General features: G+C 42.3%; 1 protein-coding gene across 1 annotated transcript in view; it reads right to left on the minus strand.

Annotated features, from left to right (window-relative positions):
* WHAMM (WAS protein homolog associated with actin, golgi membranes and microtubules) overlaps positions 1-15,012 on the minus strand; it is a 19,904-nt gene that overhangs the window by 4,250 nt on the left and 642 nt on the right. The window contains exons 2-9 of the mRNA XM_014549586.1: positions 13,910-14,194; positions 11,320-11,470; positions 9,847-10,016; positions 8,503-8,668; positions 5,261-5,448; positions 3,923-4,009; positions 3,617-3,712; positions 6-283 (exon numbers count right to left, since the gene is read on the minus strand). Of these exons, the coding sequence (XP_014405072.1) occupies positions 6-283; positions 3,617-3,712; positions 3,923-4,009; positions 5,261-5,448; positions 8,503-8,668; positions 9,847-10,016; positions 11,320-11,470; positions 13,910-14,194 (1,421 nt within the window). The remainder of the gene's footprint in view (positions 1-5; positions 284-3,616; positions 3,713-3,922; positions 4,010-5,260; positions 5,449-8,502; positions 8,669-9,846; positions 10,017-11,319; positions 11,471-13,909; positions 14,195-15,012) is intronic.

A 15,012-nucleotide genomic window follows, 5' to 3' on the forward strand; every position in this document is an offset into this window, starting at 1 on the left:
GCTGGGGCGGCAGTGACAGCTCCTCCCTGGGTTTGGACTGTGTTTGGTCACCAGCTGGAACAGCCATCTGGACAGGGATATTTCCAGGACAGTCTTGGCACTTGGGGGTTTTCACGTTGCTAGCTTCGGAGGAGGGAGCACTTCTGGTTTTCCTGGAGGACGGACGGACGAGCGCCTTCCCCTGAGAGGTGGGCGAGGAGGCCCGCGGGGCCAGTCCACCTGGCAGGTCTGGAGCGTCGGGTTCTGGGCAAGGGGTCTTTGGTGCAGACCGGCCGGGGCATCTCTGAAAGTGAAAACGGTTGTGAGAAACTTGCCACAAATGCAAACCATCCAAATGCCGGGACTCTGTACACAATGAACACGAAGTTCCTGGGCACGGATTGTCCTAGTTCACAAAGCGGCTCCTTCCCGCTTTGCAACCACTAAGTCTATTAAAGAATAAGCATTTGCCCGGCCTGCAGGGCCAGTGGTTGAGCATCGACCTATGAACCAGGGGGTCACGATTCAATTCCCATCAGGGCACATGACTGGGTTGTGGGCTTGATCCCCAGCGTGGGGCGTGCAGGAGGCAGCCGATCAGTGATTCTCATCACTGATGTTTCTCTCTCCCTCTCCCTTTCTCTTTGAAATCAATAAAAAAAATATTTTTAAAAAAAGGAATAAGCATTTATAGCCTTTCATATAATGCTTTTTCTGTAATAAAATAGATATGGGAGGATACATATAGATAAAAATATTCATCATAATATTTTTAGTTTGAAAAATCAGAAACTAAATATGAACCATAGGAAATTAGCAGAAAAAATTACGGTGAATTAATTTAAAATATTAGGCAGTCACAAAAAATCATAAATAGTACAAATTATGTGAACCAGCCTGTAAAAATGTAGATGACACACTATTAAATTTATAACCATACAAAAAACACATCTATGAAAAATATCAGCAGAGTGGACCTCAAAATAACAGTCATAACAGGAATTATGGATGTTTCTTTTCTCTAATATTTAGGCTTAGAGTAAATTTTATAATTTAAAAATGTGAATTTTAAAAGTTCTGGCCCCTCAGGTGTTCATTTGATAAAGAAAAACCTAACCTTACAAAGAACTAATCTGGAGGGGTGTAGGTCCCTAATGAAGGCACTGATCAGCCACTAAAACATAGAATATTAATACTATAGGGCCATTACAATGAACTAGGATGTATGCAATAGGATACTATGATTATAAACTTAAACAAAAAACAGCCCTAGCCGGTTTGGCTCAGTGGATAGAGCGTCGGCCTGTGGACCAACGGGTCCCCAGTACGATTCTGGTCAAGGGCACGTGCCCGGGTTGCGGGCTCGATCCCCAGTAGGGGGCGTGCAGGAGGTACCCAATCAATGGTTCTCTCTCATCATTGATGTTTCCCTCTCTTCCTCCCCTTTCCTCTCTGAAATGAATAAAAATATATTTTACAAAAACATACACACCAAATTTATAACACTGAAGTTTACGTGTAAACTTTACACACAAAATCGCAATTCATGATAAACTCAGAGTATTTGTCTCTCCCATGTCGTTCTAAAGCGTTTCAAAACAAACAGCAACGCAGTGGCCAGAAGCCCCCCACCTCACGGATGTGGCCACCACCCTGCAGTTTTCGGTGAGACAGCAGGCGAGTAGAACAGAACCCCAGAAACTGGCCAGACTCCAGGGGTCACCCAACCATCCCCCGAGGTCAGGGCTCCGCAACCCCCCGAGCGTTCCCTCCGTGCACCGGGGCAGCGTGGCCTCTGTCTGAGATTGCTGGGCAGCCTGCCTCCCTGAGGGCTCACCCAGAACAAATGAAATCCTTGTCTCCCAACAGCCCTTTGAAATATTTAAAAACAACTTGTCTGGGCTCCGCCAGTACATGTCACAGGACTTCACGGGTCGTCTTGTTCCCGCTTCATCCCAAATGTGCTCAGGCTTTGTCCCTTCGATTGTGGCACCTCTTGATACACACGGAGTTCCGTCTACAAAGGATGCTACTGTTCTCCCTAAACTCGTGAGGTTTTCCGCAGCTTCATCCCAAGTGATTCACATTAAACGGAAAGCAACTCGGTTCTCAAGGCCCTTTCCCCTCCATTTGAATCACACACACACTCCTTCCCACCACACCCTGTACACGCTTATTTTTGGACCAAAAAACCTGAAACTTAAACCAATTTGAGGTCAACTGTTTCGATTTTTTTACCTCCTTGTTTCAGCTTGCTGAGAGTTAGGTGCCTGATTCTCCCCCCTCCCATCTGTCCCACCTCCCACCTCCGCACCATCTCGACCTGGAAGCTGATCACTGACCTGTCTGACCGATTCAGGGCTAAGGAGCTGGTTGGCCTCCCTCGAGCCCCCTCCACCACACTAATTCCACTCCACCAACCACCCTGTGCTGACAGCTCACCACCAGTTACTCCCCAGCCATTTGCTCTCTGTTCTGCGGGTACTCATGTAGCTCCCCTCCGGTGCCTTCTTCCTGCTTCCATTCCCGCCCAGGCCCCGTCTAGAATCTCGGGAGGTGTGCCTGGGCATTCGTACTTTTTAGAAGCTCCTAAGTGCTTCAGATGTGCTGCCCAGGCTGGGAGTCCCTGCTGTGGCTCAGGGGTTAGAGACACAGCTCTGTACAGCCTGGAGCTACGTCCTGGAACCACTCTGAGCCTCGGCTACTCATCTGCAAAGTGGGGACGAGAGTCTCTTACAAGGTCGTTTCAACAATTAGGTGAGAACGAAGTGCCTAGCACCGCGCCTGGGATGGGAGGCACTCGGTAATGGTCAGCGTAATGTCTGTCATGGTTTTTCACTCCAGTGGCCCCTACCTTTCTCGTTGGGACCACACATCACACCTTTAGTGCCTTATTCCAGAGGCTTGTCTGGAGGGGGCTCGTTTTTCTTTGGGGACAACAATAAACTTCAGTCTTTATTATGATGGTGCATGCAGGGATGTGTGATGAGAACAGGTTTATATTTTAATGTTATTTTTAAATAAGTAACTATTTCCTTTTTAAAAAAACCTATTCACTCTTTAAAAATCCTCACCTGAGGATATGTTTATTGACTTGAGAGAAAGAGAGAGAGAGAAAAAACATTGATGTGAGAGAGACGCATCAATTGGTTGTCTCCCCCATGCACCCCAACTGGGGCCAAGGATCAAGCCTGCAACCGAGGTACATGCCTTGAACGGTGTCGAACCTGTGACCCTTCAGTCCAAGGGCCGATGCTCTGACCACTGTGCAAACAGCTAGGGCCCTATTCACTTGTAATAGAGCACTTAACTATTCTTACGTCACAAAGTTTCCTTGATTGCATTTTAAAGAATTCTTTATTGCAAATGAGGAAAAGCCAGCTAAAGTTGAGGGTCATTTAACTTTTTCAGTTTTCCCTGCTGATTAACAAATACCAGGAGGGGAGAGCATGTGGCAATGTGCTCGATATTCTAATATTGTTGGCTTCTATCTATACATTAAAAATAATGGCATTTGGGGAACATTCTGTGTTTCAAATGATCTATCTGTTCATGCTTCATACTTTTCTCCAAGGATGGGTGATGTTTAATTATTTCTCCAGAAAACATAGGCAAGGCGATTATTTCTGGAACTTACCTCTTTAAACGCTCTCAATCTTTGCAGTGTCTTTTGGCGTTCTTGGCTTATCCATTCTTTTTTCTTTTGCTCCTGCTCTTTTATCTTGTCTCTTTTCTATATTTAAACAAGTATGTATTTGTAAATTCCTTAAAATAAAAGTCTTGAGAGAGCAAGGGGCCATAACCCGACATTATCACCTCCCCTCCAACCACCACTGTGTCTGCATGGGCTACAGTGGCCCTGGATTGAGGCAGCAGCCGCAGGTCCAGTGAAGCCAGTGTGTCACGTTCTGCAAATCTAAACTATTTTTCTTTAACTACTTACCACCTGAATACTGTGGTGCTGATGAAAATATCTCATACTTTCTTCAGCCTGTTGCAACCGGAGCCGATGGTTTTCTTTGCACTGATCCTGGTGGGAGAATACAAATCACCTACATGGTTTTTACTATCGCCATGGGCTGTAGCATAAAAGGGTAAAAGAAAAAAGCCTTGCATTTGGGCTGCCATGTAAGGCATTCATTCGTGAGTAGGAGTGTCTGGAGAGGCTCAATGATATTGCTGCCTCCTCCGCTCTGTGATAGGAGCTGATGGGCACTTGCAGGAATCAGTTGTGCCCAATTAGAAGGCCACAGATTTAGTGCTTTAAGAGATGAAATAGTGAACTCTCCAACCAAGGGGAAATGAGAGGATATGCAAGGGTCCCCCATTCTTAAATGGGATGTGCCCTAAGATTCTATTTCAATGCTGCTGTTTAAAGCACATTTCCCCATGTTTTAAAAATAGTAATTATACTTCCAAACATACCTACATAAGGATATGCAACTTACAAATACCTGAAAAATCATACTAAAAACTACATTTCAATGATGCTTAGCCATTCTTGGCATGTTACCTTTTTCTACAATCACTAGAGGCCCGGTGCACAAGATTCGTGCATTCGGAGGTGTCCCTCAGCCCAGCCCGTGCCCTCTCGCAGTCCGGGAGCCCTCAGGGCAAGTCCGAAGGGAGCAGGCCTAAGCCGGCAGTCGGACATCCTTAGCGCTGCAGTGGAGGTGGGAGAGGCTCCCGCCACCGCCGCTGTGCTCGCCAGCCATAAGCCTGGCGTCTGGCTGAGTGGTTCTCCCCCTGTGGGAGCGCACTGACCATCAGGGGGCAGCTCCTGCGTTGAGCGTCTGCCCCCTGGTGGTCAGTGCACGTCATAGTGACTGGTCGTTTTGCCGTTCAATTTGCATAGTACCCTTTTATTATATAGGATGGAGTTTATTAAAATTAAGAAAAAAATCACCGAATATAAGGATTGAAATGAGCTAAATATTATCTCTGATTTTATAATCAACAATTTACACTAAATTTTAGAATTCACTGTAGCTGATTAGAAGTTTATACTTACTGTGATTTAAAAAAATACCCATGTATGTAATAGGCACTCAACAAATAGCTGTTGAATGAATTAAAAATCTAGAGAGTATGATAAATGCTTAACTCCCCAAAGAAACAAAAAATCATTTTAAGAAAAACTCGCAAATACATTGGAATTGCAGCTACTGATATCCATATCAAGACACACACAAATCAGGTAAAAGCCTTATTTCCCACGCCTTCATCTTTCATGGCAGAGAAATGCCTGGGAGGGAAAGAAAGCAAGCCGCCGGGCGCCCACCTTTCTGTTCCTGAGATGGGCTCTCCTGGCGCAGATCCGGCCCCGCTGACGCTCCAGCTGCCGGCACTGCCGGCTGAGCTCTTTCATCTCCAAATTCTCATGGTCCTGCAGCCCCTTCACGGGATCAATGACTTTAAGTTCCTCTGGACTTTCACATGGGTCATAATAGACAACTTCATCCTGTTTATCTAAAAATACATATTTAATGATTTGTTAAAGACATGTTTTATTATAAAAATTATGCATAAAATCTCTTAAATGTAAGAGAAGATCATGTGTAATCCCACCACCCAGGGAGAAACACACACACACACATGCACTCACACACACACACGCACACACACACACATCACTTATATAGCTACACATATCAATAAACAGTTCTAAAAGAACATTTTCCATGTGATGGAAATATAATTTTAATGGCAACACAGTATTCTTTAATTTAAATAATCTCTGTTGTTAGAATGTTCCATTGTTGGCAATTTCACTGTGATGAACATCTCTGAATACAGATCTTTGTGTCCATTTCTTATTACTTGCTTAGCAGATGAATATTTAAGATTCTTGATAACAATTTGGCATGCATCCTTCCAGATCAACCTTTTTTAAAATAAAATTTTTCCTAAATGTGTAAAATGCTTAGAACCTGAAACTATTATAAAGTTTTTTAAATACCTAGGATTAAATTAAATGTTCAGGATCTGTATGCAAAAAATAAAAATAAAATAGGAAACTTTAGGGAGAAAAAGACTTAAGTAAATGGAGAGACATACCATGTTCTTGGATGGGAAGATTCAAAATTGCAAAGACGACAATTCTCCCCAAATTAATCTCTAATTTTAAGCACAATCCCAATAAAAATTCCGAGTGCTTTGCTTTTTTGTTTTGAACTTGTGAAAATGAGTCTAAAGTTCATCTGGAAGAATAAAGGAGAACAGTCAGAAAACGTGTGGAACAGCAGAGTAACAGGGGAGGGATGTGCTTTACCAGGCACTGAAATGGACCTCCGAGATACAACAGGAAATCTGGTGCCAGCACCAGAGCCACTCGCAAATCAATGAAGGGAATTAATTTATAAATAGGTCAAAATAAATGTAACGATTCTAGATGAGACAGGCAGCAAGTCAAAGCAGTAGGGGAAAATGTGTTCAAAATCAGTGATTGGGACTGCTAACAACTTGGGGGGAAACACTAGATTCCTACCCCACATCAAAATGAATTTCGTCTGGCTTAAAGAGCTAAATGTCCCTTTAAAATTCATAAAAATACTATAAGAAAAAAAAGTAAAATGTTGAGACAATTTCAGGATGAGGAGGACTTTGCCAGGCATACTACCAAAAGCAGAAACCATAGATTTCTTTGCCAGGTGTGACTCCAAAAGCAGAAAGATAAATAGATGGGACTTGATAAAAGTTAAATATTTCTGCAAGGCAAGAAAAAGCAAACAACAGGGAGTATTTGCAACATAGGACAAATAGTAAGAGTAATAACCTTAATATGTAAAGGAAGCACAAAGAAAAACTGGCAAAGACTAATGTAACGATTCTAGATGAGACAGGCAGCAAGTCAAAGCAGTAGGGGAAAATGTTTTCAAAATCAGTGATTGGGACTGCTAACAACTTGGGGGGAAACGTTAGATTCCTACCCCACATCAAAATGAATTTCATCTGGATTAAAGAGCTAAATTGTCCCTTTAAAATTCATAAAAATGCTATAAGAAAAAAAATAAGTAAAATGTTGACACAATTTCAGGATGAAGAGGACTTTAACAGGCATACTACCAAAAGCAGAAACCATAGATTTCTTTGCCAGGTGTGACTCCAAAAGCAGAAAGATAAATAGATGGGACTTCATAAAAGTTAAATATTTCTGCAAGGCAAGAAAAAGCAAACAACAGGGAGTATTTGCAACAGATGACAAATAATAAGAGTAATAGCCTTAATAGGTAAAGGAAACACAAAAAAAAACTGGCAAAGACTATGAATAGACACTGCATAAAAAAATATATAAATGACCAGTCAACATACAAAATTGCATTGAATGTCATTTAGGACAAATAGTAAGAGTAATAACCTTAATATGTAAAGGAAGCACAAAGAAAAACTGGCAAAGACTATGAATAGATACTTCATTAAAAAAAATATGACCAGTCAACATACAAAATTGCATTGAATGTCATTTGTAAATGGAATAAATGAAAATTAGAATGCCCGGCTGGCATGGCTCAGTGGTTGAGCATCGACCTATGAACCAGGAGGTCACGGTTCCCATCCCTGGTCAGGGCACATGCCCGGGTTGTGGGCTTGATCCCTAGTCGGGGGTGTGCAGGAAGCAGCTAATCAATTATTCTCGCATCATTGATGTTTCTATCTCTCTCTCCCTCTCCCTTCCTCTCTGAAATCAATCAATAAATATATACATATTTTTTAAAAAATTAGAACGTGCCATTTTTTTTCTATCAGGCAAGAATTTAAACGAATGATAAAAGTACGGGTTAACAGGTATTTTCATAATCTGCTGATCGGAGTGTCATTTTGTACAACCCATCTAGAGGACCATAATGTAGCATGAAATTTAGAAATTAGAAAATAACAGAGATGAGGAAAAATATATATCGAATGATTATTGTTGTGTTGTTTTAACACATATTTGTCAAATGTAAATTTTGCATTGTCCTTGACCCAATGATTTCATCTTTAGAAATTTATTCCAAGGAAATAAGCTGTCCTATACACAAACGCAAACACAAACACGTGTTTAAAGGACGGTTCTTCACTACACTGCTGTTCACAACAGTGAAAAACTGAACATCACAGTTGGTTTATCCACATAATGGAATACTATGCAGCCATTAAAATTCTTGAAGATTTTTATTACTTACTGAAATGGAATGATGATTATTATATGTTAAAGGAAAAAGAGAATACTGAACAGGATAGTTTTAGTTTAGAAACTGATATTTATATACATCAGGCTACCAAGCTAGTCAACACATTGCTACCACTAAGTATCTCCAGCTGATGGAAGTGGGGTAATAATAGTTTTCCTTTCTTTGTTTTGCTGTATGTTTAACAATGAATATATTATTTACTATTTGAATAATAAAAATGCTGAAGGGAAACTAGGAAATTTCAGCAGATATTTTATACAATTTACAAGAAGTAACTGCTAACATGGTCTGTATTTCCTTGCATGTGTAATTTAAACATTTTAATATATATTTTAAATATAAGTTTTACCTTTTATAAGTCTTTTAATAGAGTCCAACTGTGTAATAAGTAGTATTTCTTCATTTTTTAATATCTCAAATTGAATCTCATATAGTTCTAATTGAACTTCATAATATTTTATTTCTAGTTCGTCTACAACATTTATATTTTTTTCTTGTTCTGGAAGGTCTTCCATCTTGTTTTCATGAAAAAAAAAAAAGAGCAAGATAAAATATTTAGTATCCTGAAAGCAAACTTCAGAAGTATTTGAGCTATTTTCTATTCCTGGCTCAGTACCAAATATAAAAAAGCAAATTGAGAAGAAACACTCCTCCATTTCACTTAATGGAACAAAAAAGCCCCATTAAACATTTTTACCAATCCTTCATCTCATCCTTGAAACATATGAAAACATTCAGGTTTTGAGAAAAATAAATGGCAGTGAGGTCTTTAGTGTTTTCTGCTTTAACATCATAACATCGAGGGAAAAAACTTAAGTGACTATGATCCTGGAATGAAGCACCGCTGACTATTCTAAAGTCGCGCTGAAAATAATGTTATGTGAATTTTAAAGTATATTACTTACTTCAGTACTGAGCTCAGTGTTATTATCAAGTGAATCTTATAACATTTCAAAGCCATCTTGAGCAAAGGGAAACTTTACGGCCAAGCTTCCCTAGTCCTGAAATTCTCATCAACCAAAAGATGGTGTTGGAATACGAAAGGAAGCTCTCTCACGCTGGCTGGAAGGGAAGGGGTATCTAAAACCAAAGTCGCGCCCTAGCTGGTTCAGCTCAGTGGACAGAGCATTGGCCTGCGGACTGAACGGTCCTCGGTTCAATTCTGGTCAAGGGCACATGCTTGGGTTGTGGGCTCGATCCCCAGTATGGGACGTGCAGGAGGCAGCTGATCAATGATTCTCTCTCATCATTGATGTTTCTATCTCTCTTTCCCTCTCCCTTCCTCTCTGAAATCAATCCTCCTATATAAAAAACCCTAATATGCAAATTGACCAAACCGTGGAACGACTGGTTGCTATGACACACACTGACCACCAAGGGGCAGACGCTCAATGCAGGAGCTTCCCCTGGTGTTCGGTGCGCTCCCACAGGGGGAGCACCGCTCAGCCAGAAGCTGGTGAGCACAGCGCTGGCGGGAGCCTCTCTGGCCTCCGCAGCAGCACTAAGGAGCAGTGAGCATGCGGGTGGTAAGGAGCGAGGGGTCCAGGACTGCGAGAGGGCACAGGTCGGGATAAGGAACCCGCCCCCAATGCATAAATGTCATGCACTGGACCTCTAGTAAAAATATATTTTGAAAAATAATAAATAAAATAAAAGTCTGTTTCTAAAACAAAGTCACCTTTATGTGTCTTACCTTTCCCTGAATCTCAGCTCTTTTGTGATCTAAACACAGCTCTTTGGCTCTCATGAGCTGCAGTGTCTCCCGAGCTAACATGAGCTTGAGTCTTTCTAGCCTGGGAGTTGCTGTGGCCCAGGCAGCCTGGCCAAACCTCTTCTCATCCTGTTCCATTTGTTTCTGCATCCCTGTCGGATTATAACGAATAAAATAAAACTTAATTACAGCTCACTACAAAGTGAAAATTTTATCCTGAGCTAATTCTTTATTCCCTCCCATATTACCTGCAAAACATCCTTTTTAAAAGAAAGTTTATTTTAATGACTTTTTTTTTTATCACACAGACAATACATGGTCCTTGGTATGAAATTTCAGATATCTGATTGTTTTTTAGAACAAGGCAAATCATCATGAATCTCACCTACTTGTAATTGCTTCTTACATTTTGGTGTATATACCTCTAGACTAGACAGACAAGGTTATAGAGATAGTTTGACCAAGAAAACCCCACATGATCATTAGACTTCTTTACAGGGCAGGGCGAGAGTAGCTTTATAGTTGTTCATATAGAAAAGAATCGCCTGGCTGGTGTAGCTCAGTGGTTGAGCATCGACCTATGAACCAGGAGGTCATGGTTCAATTCCCAGCTAGGGCACATACCCGGTTGCAGCTCAATCCCCAGTAGGGGGTGTGCAGAATTTAAAAAAAATAAAGCAAAAAATTATAATTAATAAATAATAAAACAAAGATAAACTTGTTTCACGTATTCACAACTGTAAACCTACCTTTGCCCCACCCTGTATATCTTGTTTATTTCACTTACTGTATCGTGGAACTCTTGCCATTCATAAAACAGAGAATCATGCTTAGTAGCCCTGTGATATTCTATTGTATGAATATACTATGATTTAACAAACTGGTTGACAGACAATGTTTTTTCCTCTTGGAACTACCATCAACAATGATTTAAAAGACAAACATCCCTTACCCAGCCCATAGGGCTGGCAGGGTCTCATCCTGCGGTCTCGCCCGCACACTCTGTTCCAGCCCCACGGCGTTCTCCAAGGTCCCCACACTTGCCCGGCTCCCTCACACAGAGGGCCTTTGTCAGTGCTATTACTTCTGCCCGGAACACTCTCCCCTCACCCTGCTGTGATCTCAAGTCCCATTTACCCTTCAGATACCAGGGCCGCTGCCACGTCTCTAAGGGCCCTGCTGCCCACTCTGATGGAGTCTAAGTGTTCGCTCAGCTCAGAGCCCCTATTTATCTTCCTCATGGGCTCGTTGCCACTGCCGTTTCCCCGTGCGTCTGATGAACATGCAGCTGAGGTTGATCCCCCTCAGCACGCTGGTCAGCGTCTGTTTATGCGCAACCTTATACTGAACCCCCGGGACCTGGTGCCTGGCACTAAAGAGACACTCGGATGTTTTGTTTTGTTTTTAATAAAATGATCATTGCATATATGTTAGTGTGGCATCTTAGATGATTACCTGCTAAGGCGTTTACTGTTTCTTTAAAATAATTCACTGTGATATCCTGAATAGAGACGATCGCTTCGTCAGCCTGCCGGGCCCACTCCTGGGCTTCCTTCTGCAGAGCCACTATCCTTTTAGGGCCCAGATCATCCTCATCCAAGGATTTCTATAGAAAGAACGGAAAGTTGCACAAGTAAGAAAGAACAGCAGTGTACGGACATTGGGAAAGTGAAAGGAAACGGGTCGCATGGATTATTTCAACTACATTATTGCTCCTACTCAGTCAATAAAGTGTCATGAATTCAGCAACTCCTTATTGAGAATGAACAAGGCTCTAAGGTGGCTGGAAGTCAAAGGGATTCTCTGGGGCATAAAGGGAAAAAGAACCCCTACTTTTACTTTGCATTACCAGAGTGACTTTTTCTAGAGAGGAATGCAGTCTAGTTATGTTTCTCTGTTAATAATAATACACAGTTTAAATGAGATCTGTGTTAAGCACTCAACATGGGCCTGGTACACAGCACTCAAGTGTTAGCTGTTGCTATGGTTTCTTTTAGGAACATGAAGCTTTTCAATATGATGATTCTTTTCTAAGGGGAAAAAATAATACAATAACCCAACAGAGCCTGGCTGGCGTGGCTCAGTGGTTGAGCGTCACTGACCCATGAACGAGGAGGTCACGCTTCGATTTCCGGTCAGGGCACATGCCGGGTTGCGGGCTCAATCCCCAGTGTAAAGCGTACAGGAGGCAGCTAATCAATGATTCTCTCTCATCACTGATGTTTCTATCTCTCTCTCCCTCTCCCTTCCTCTTTGAAATCAATAAAAACATATTTTTAAAAAATAACCCAAAGATCGTAAAATCTGTACATTCATGATTATGGCATGTACTCTGTCATACAACATCCAAGTCTTCTGCAAAGGTAGTAATGTAAGAAATACACTCGGGTGAACCATCAGGGAAATGTAAGTCAAAACTACAATGATCCACTCAGAGGGCTATAATAAAAAAGACATAATACCAAGTACTGGCAATGACGTGGACAAATTGGAAACCTCATTGACTGCTGTTGGGAATGTAAAATGGGGCGTTGCTTTTGGTAAACAGTCCGGCAGCTGGTTTCAAAGGTTAAGCATAGAGTTACCATATGATCCCAGAATTCCACTCCTAGGCAAATACCCAAGAACAATGAAAACACATATCCACATAGAAACTTGTACCCAAATGTTCCTAACAGCATTATTTATAATAGCCCAAAAGTGGAAACAACCCAAAAGTTCGTCATCTGTTAAATGGATAAGTTGTATTTCTTTATAGTGAATACTATTTGGCAATACAAAGAAATGAAGTTCAGATACACACTACAACACGGATGAACCTTGAAAACATTACACTACATGAAAGGAGCCAGACCCACAGGATCACATATTGTATGAACCACGGAAGGTGAAATGTCCGGAAGAGGGAAGTCCACAGAGGCAGAAAGCAGTCTGGTGGTTGCCCAGAGTTGGAGGAAAATGGGGAGTGACCATTAGGGTACAGAGTTTCTTTTTGGGGTGATGAAAACGTCCTAGAATTAGATAGTGGTGATGTCTGCAAAACTCTGAAAATACCAAAACCCACTGAATTGTGTACTTTAAATAGATAAATTACATCGCAATAAAGCCATTATTTAAAGAAAGAAAAAAAATATATAGGAAGTAAAGATTATCCAAGTAACAGATATTTGAAATAATGAACAGAACAGGTTGGAGTGGCACGTGTTTCATCTAAAGATGATGTCGTGTTTACAGTACAGTAGCCTGGCGGAGGTCACAGGTGTGGAGGATGGCCCAGGGCAGGGGAGAGATCGGGTGACCACTCTGATGTCTTCTGTTTCTGGTGAGACCCCAGGAGAGCTACTAATTAGTTTTAACACTGTATGGAAATGACACTATTCTAACTAGTGTCACAGGGCTCAACGAAGTAAGAGTGATGACAGCATCTACTAAATTAAATTACTGAATTACAACCCGGGGCCCTGCTGCTTAAAGTTACATCTTGTTTCTCAGAAATTTGCACGTGTCCTTAGAGGAGGAAAATAAGCTAAATAAGCATTATATCCAAAAAGAAGTCATCAGCAAAGAATGTGTTTAACCCTTGAAAGTCTGAAGAAATCTGAATGTATTAAGAAGATGGCCCATGCAAAATGTTCTTCATTTTTACATCACTTTTTAAAAATAATATCTCTACAACATCATCTAAACATAAGGGTCGCCCTAGCTGATTTGGCTCAGTGGAAAGAGCATCCGCCTGTGGACTGAAGGGTCCTGGGTTTGATTCTGGTCAAGGGCACATGACCCGGTTGTGGGCTCGATCCCCAGTAGGGGGTATGCAGGAGGCAGCCAATCCATGATTCTCTCATCATTGATGTTTCTCTCTCTTTCCCTCTCCCTCTCCCTCTCCCTTACTCTCTGAGATCAATAAAAATATATTTGAAAAATAAATAAATAAACATAAGGGTGAACCTAATAGGCCAACACAGATGGAATCTTAAATGTGACTAAAGAAATAATATGTGACAAACAGTAAATCAGATAAAGTAAAAACATAAAGAAAACATACCAAAATATCACTCTTACACGAAGCTGCAACTTCTCGCATATCTCTAAACGGCTTCAGTAAGTACTGGAAGAACGTGGTTGCCACGGTAACAAATTCCTGGTATGCTTCATCTTCTTCTCCATAAACTTCCATTAACGCCACCATGGTGTTGGCTCTTTCATGGCCCTGAAGAATCTGGAAGGCAAACAGCAGGTAAAGCTCAAGGATGGACAGCACCAGGTCGGACCAAACAAACAAAACTAAAGACACCTTAATGCTCCAAACGGGGGAAAAGCAGAGTCCACACTTTTATCTTAACTGCGTACGAAATACTCAGAGAAAAGAGGACCCGGAAGACTCATCAAATAGTAAGTGGTGATCTCCGGGGTGTAGACGGTGGATGATGCTTCTCCACCACTTTCCTGACGACAAAGGTTTTGAGATGCTGCAATTATAGAGGTGCCTTCTGACTACCTCCCTGGTGCAGAGACTCTCTCACCTCTCCCGGTTAAAAGGGCCACCAAGCCCTAGCTGGTGTGGCTCAGTGGCTAGAGCAGCGGTTCTCAACCTGTGGGTCGCAACCCCTTTGGGGGTCGAACGACCCTTTCACAGGGGTTGCCTAAGACCATCGGAAAACACATATATAAGAGCCACGGCCTGCGAACTGAAGGGTCCCAGGTTCCATTCAGGTCCAGGGCACAGGCCGGTGCCGGGCTCCATCCCCAGTAGGGGGCGTGCAAGAGGCAGCCGATTGATGTCTCTCTCATCAGGGATGTTTCCATCTCCCTCTCCTTTCCTCTCTGAAATCAATAAAAAACATACTAAAAAAAAAAAATAGTGCCAGCAAGCCCCCAGCAGAGTGGGGGCTTACGTCTCAGCAGAGCGCTTCTCCGGACACTGGGCAGAAAATGAACTGCGCTCCCATTTAACTGCACGTGTCCCCTCTCTGGACCTCCTGCGCGCCCCGCAGACCCCCCTGGCTGCTCACGGCAGGGGAGCGGCACCGGTGACCCCGCGCCCCGGCCTCCACATCGGACCATGGACTTGCTCCTCCGCAGTCCGGATCCCTTGGAAGACACCCCCTCTCTCCCTTGTCGCCCTCCGATGGCCCAGGGACACTAACG

The sequence above is a fragment of the Myotis brandtii genome, unplaced genomic scaffold, assembly GCF_000412655.1.
Source record: "Myotis brandtii unplaced genomic scaffold, ASM41265v1 scaffold561, whole genome shotgun sequence".
NCBI classification, from domain to species: domain Eukaryota; kingdom Metazoa; phylum Chordata; class Mammalia; order Chiroptera; family Vespertilionidae; genus Myotis; species Myotis brandtii.